The sequence below is a fragment of the Coptis chinensis genome, chromosome 1 (genome assembly GCF_015680905.1).
Source record: "Coptis chinensis isolate HL-2020 chromosome 1, ASM1568090v1, whole genome shotgun sequence".
NCBI classification, from domain to species: Eukaryota; Viridiplantae; Streptophyta; class Magnoliopsida; order Ranunculales; family Ranunculaceae; genus Coptis; species Coptis chinensis.
Genome location: NC_141456.1, coordinates 22,041,943 through 22,046,536, shown reverse-complemented (window position 1 = coordinate 22,046,536; position 4,594 = coordinate 22,041,943). Strand labels below are relative to the sequence as shown.

Sequence of the window (4,594 nt, the reverse complement as noted above, 5' to 3'; positions counted from 1 at the left end):
GGTATCCCCACCTAACCACTACTCCCTTGAATACATCGGTTATATTTTCGTCCTCATCCATTGTGAGAGTGACCGCGTTAACCCCTTTGCCTAAACTCGCCTTGAGTTTGCTAAGCTGCATTCAAGACGAGATATGTCTCAACGACTTGGTAAGGTTTGTTGGGGTGCCAGATATCTTTGCTATGCTCACGGATAACAATATTAATTGCTGGTAATATAATTTTTTGTATCTTTGAAAACAAATCCATCAAAGAAGAAAAATTCAATAGTGAGGAAATTGTTGCCCACATGAACAGGAAGCTCGTCACAGTTGAAACAAACCCATTACTAGCACTGAACATCTTGCTGAAATACTGAAAGGAAAAAATATTTGAAATGAATCTATTATTACCATTGAACACTATAGTGAAATGAAAAGATACAGAGTAGTGAATACACGAGATAAACAAGAAGACGAGAAAAAAATAACTCTTTCTTCAACCTATTACAGAAAATATAGTGCTGGAATTGCAGACTGTTTTTCCAAAAGGGTTTGGATTTGGGAAACAATGCAAGTAAGCCAAGAACGTGTTGTGTTTATGGAAAGTCTGTTCAGAATCTACGACTCCAATACTCCATTTGCTTGGTTGGATGTTGGCGGGACTTGACTATTAAGTAATACTTGACAACTTTTTTTCCCAAAGAAAGAACAATTTACATCTTCATTACCTGATTAAATTATTGAGATTTCGAGTGTGTTTGAACGAAATGTGAAAAAATTACCATAAAAACCCAGCTAAAATTTCATCCTAATTAGTTGTTGATAGGCTAATAATATTACAAAATAAGTTGCAGTCTCAAGTGTATCAGTGAAAATTTAATTAATCACTGAAGGCTGTGCTTTCAACATGATTTAGTTAAAGCAATACAGCATTAGCTACTAGAAGGTACTGACAGTTGTATATGTGGAAGTGTGGAACACTGATTCACAAGTTGCCTTACTCGTGAAAATGGTCCATGAGTTGTGTACTTTCAAACCTCACATTAACAAGAGGACGATCTGATATTCTGATGTTGAAGACCAGGAAACAAGAGTCGAGGCCATCAGGCGCCACAGAATAAAAATCTAAAGATCTAAATTTCATTAGATGAAGACTATTACGCTCCACTAGTGCGAAGATATATATACCAAAAGAACAAAACAAGTAAACACACTTCTTCAAAAAATTCGTGTCATTGTTCTCATTTTGTGGGAAAAATTGCACATATTCGGACAACACTATAACGACAATATAGAAGCATGGGTTCTTGCGACAATTTCAGTTATATAGGCATGGGTTCTTGCGAGTTGGAAGGGCTTGGAAGTATAGAAAAGAATTGAGCTACATAGTGACCAATCCAGTTCTGCAGGACAAGAACACCCATTCCGACAGTGCATATGGTAATATTACAGCTGGAGGCGATCCTTAGTTCCCAACTTTCAATTCCACCAACACGTCCCCTTGATGCCAATCCACGAGTTGCTATCCAGTGAAAACGAGTAGCCAGTGCTGCTAATTTTACATGGAAAAACACTACATACCTGAGTATGATCATCCTCCTTGACGTAAACAATATATGATTTGCTCAAGAGAAATGTCTTCTACAGCGCGTTTATATTATTTGCATTGCCTTGGACGGAAATTTTCTTTGGACAACAGAGAAACAATTAACTGCTCCAACCTTTTGGCACCAGGACCTGGCTTGAGAACTGTTGTATTACCAACCACTGAGCAAGGATCAGATCCATTTTCCCTACTTCCAACACACCATCCTCCAGGGACAAGCATATCTGATCCTCGTAACAAGAGCTCAGCATCAATCTTGTCGAGTACTGGATCATCTCTTGGGAACTTTCTAGCAAATGGAGCATTGCTGTTAATCATCCTTGACATGTCGTTAACATTGAGGTGGTGGGGGTGCTGCTTAGGGGGATTGTCCCATGATATAAAGTGCAGGTCACTGTTGACAGTGGTGTTACGGAACTCTTGAGCATTGCAGATCACAGTGTGGAAGTAGCCTTCTGGTGAGGATATGAAGTTTGCGTAGTACATGAGGACAGTTCGAGGTAAGTTGTCCCATCCCCAAATACAGAAGTCAACAAAAGGTCGTGAAAGTGCCATCCAAGCTGAACCTGTCAGTGATTAAGAAGAAAACCCCATAAACCAGTATTGACGCTCACACTTTAAATGTTCAAATACGCAGAATCAAAAGTATCTTCGTTCAATATCCTTATCCCAAAATCTACTGGGATAGTAGAAAGACAGGTGGCTAAAAGAGTTTCTCAAATGATTCCGATCACTTATGTGAATACTAGAACCATCAGAGACAATCCATTGCTTTTATAATTTAGCTCAGAAACTATCTATGAGGCAATGCAATTTGTTACACAAACTAACAGTAACAAATTAATACCCTATTGGGAATATACTTCTAAGCAGACACCGTATCCATATCCACATTATTCATTACAATGTCGTAGATGCTGATATGTACGAGAAACAGGGTAGTGTAGCACCATCTTGAATGGTTCGATTCAAGTTATTTTTCTGCTATAATTCATTACCTGCACATTGTTGATAACATACTGCTTTCTTGTATAAAAATCTTGAATTTAGGAACACTTCAATAATACCATTACTTGCAAAAGCATTTTCTTGTATGAACAACATGTTAAGCAGTAAATTCACTTCAATATTACGATTATTGTTCACAGATGTGCATGCACTATTAATCAACCACAGGCACAAAGCTAAATATCAAATTGCTCTCCGAAAATTATTTCCAATTTAATAGATCTGCTTAATAACTTATTCTGCTTTAAATATTTTCCTAGTTGTAGTCTTGTAGATGTTGATATTCGACTCCTACATATACTAAGAACGGAACACTCTTTTGAATAGTTCAAGTAGAGTATTTTTTTGCTCTAATCTATTACGCATTCGGTGTATATAACCCAGACTGTCTCTTGTACTAAAATCTTAAGTTCTAAATGCACTTCAATAATACCACAAAGAGTTGTAGATGTTTAAGCAATAGTAAACCTACCACAGATATTGGGTTGAATGTCAATACCAATCAGGTCATGGCCTGTTCTTCCATTTCTGAATTAGTAGCTCCTACTAGATCTACTTTATTCAATCCAGACAGAACTACAATAGAACTTTGAAAGCCAAAAGTTCACACCACATATTTCCTTGAAGCAACTAAACTAAACACTGTTTTGATACCATAAATAACAATGAAAACTAACTGAATGAAGCAGAAACCCAAAAGACATAATGAAATCTCACCAGTAAAGAGTTTGAAAGCGGTGGGAACGCTTCTTCTCTGAGTTATCCAAAACACATCAGCTTTCTTAGTCATATACAACCCCGGATCTATAATTATCGGTTTGGCCCTCTGAAATCTACACAACCAAAAAAAACTTCCATTCAATCAATGCCCACGCACTATAACCTTTAAAAAAAACATTAAAACCAATCAAGTAAAAGAAACCACTCACTCCTTCCAACCAATGTTACTAGTATGATCTATGAAATTGAGATCCCTCGGCAAATACGAAAATGTATGCAACAGATCTATACATTTACCACAAAAGACAATCAATTACTAAATTAACCGAAAACACGTAAAGGGCAAATAAAAGTTGAAGGCATTATTATTACCATCTTGAGTAACAAGTGGATAATCAGTGGCACTAAGATTTATAAACCAATCCCAATCACCACCTTCCTTTAACAAAATCGCGGCGGCATGAAGTGTATTAGCAACCATAGTAGGACCTCTATAAGTAACAAGATTAGCTTTTGTAATCATCCTAACATTCCCAACAGCATTAAAAACAGAATGATTAGTCACAAAATCTTGAACATCTCGTCTTTCATCAGGTGTCGATTCGAGGTCAAGATGAACAACATATTGATTAATAGGATGATATAAAGCTTGTAATGTTCTTTTTAACATCACCCCATCACCAATTGAACCTGAAATGAGATAAGCAAAACGTGGTGGTGGTGGGAATGATGAAATGGGAAGTGGGTGTAGTTTAGATTCAATAAAAATGGCTGATGATGAAGCTTTTGATGAACGATATAAGGGTAAAAATGGTAAAAACCCATCTGGGGAAGTAAATGTAGTTAGAAATAATAGAAATAAAGATACCATTGAACCTATTGCTAATGGAAAGATCCATTTACGTTCTACAACATTTGTTTGTTGTTGTTTAAAGTGCAAGTAACTTCTCAATCTCTTCATTGTACTACTACTTCTTCTTCTTCTTCTCTGTTTTCTTAGCTTAAAAACATGGAAATGAAACTTTGGGGTGTCTCAAAATCTATTCTTTTTTAGTTTTTTATGTTGGTTTAATGGAATTGGGTGTTGGGCTGGTTTCAAAATGTAAACTTTTTTTGTTTTCTTGTTCTTGAGTTTTGAGGAATTGGGTAGTTTTTATCATTTTTTTTAGCAGGAGTTGGCTTTGCTTGCTTGGTTGCTTGCACTGGCAGACTTGTTTTAGAGTGCTCAATTAATCTTTATTTTCTTTTGTTTTTATTTGGCATAAAAATGGAGTTTGGTT

At 36.3% G+C, this 4,594-nt stretch overlaps 1 protein-coding gene across 1 annotated transcript; it reads right to left on the bottom strand.

Annotated features, from left to right (window-relative positions):
• Nucleotides 1-1,148: 1,148 nt before the first annotated feature.
• Nucleotides 1,149-4,594, bottom strand: LOC147522894 (beta-glucuronosyltransferase GlcAT14B-like). The gene is made up of 4 exons (XM_086595877.1): nt 3,687-4,594; nt 3,524-3,599; nt 3,312-3,427; nt 1,149-2,152 (listed from the first exon to the last, which is right to left on the bottom strand). Exons 1-4 carry the CDS (start codon nt 4,273-4,275, stop codon nt 1,638-1,640), a joined length of 1,296 nt encoding a protein of 431 aa, XP_086452003.1. The 5' UTR covers nt 4,276-4,594; the 3' UTR covers nt 1,149-1,637.

What these genes read in the sequence shown, in the direction of transcription:
- LOC147522894 (XM_086595877.1), bottom strand. Translation starts at nt 4,275, where the DNA reads ATGAAGAGATTGAGAAGTTACTTGCACTTTAAACAACAACAAACAAAT. An exon ending in TCCACTTGTTACTCAAGATG is followed by an intron (nt 3,600 to 3,686) that starts GTAATAATAATG and finishes GTAAATGTATAG; the next exon opens with ATCTGTTGCATACATTTTCG. An exon ending in CGCTTTCAAACTCTTTACTG is followed by an intron (nt 2,153 to 3,311) that starts GTGAGATTTCAT and finishes AATCACTGACAG; the next exon opens with GTTCAGCTTGGATGGCACTT.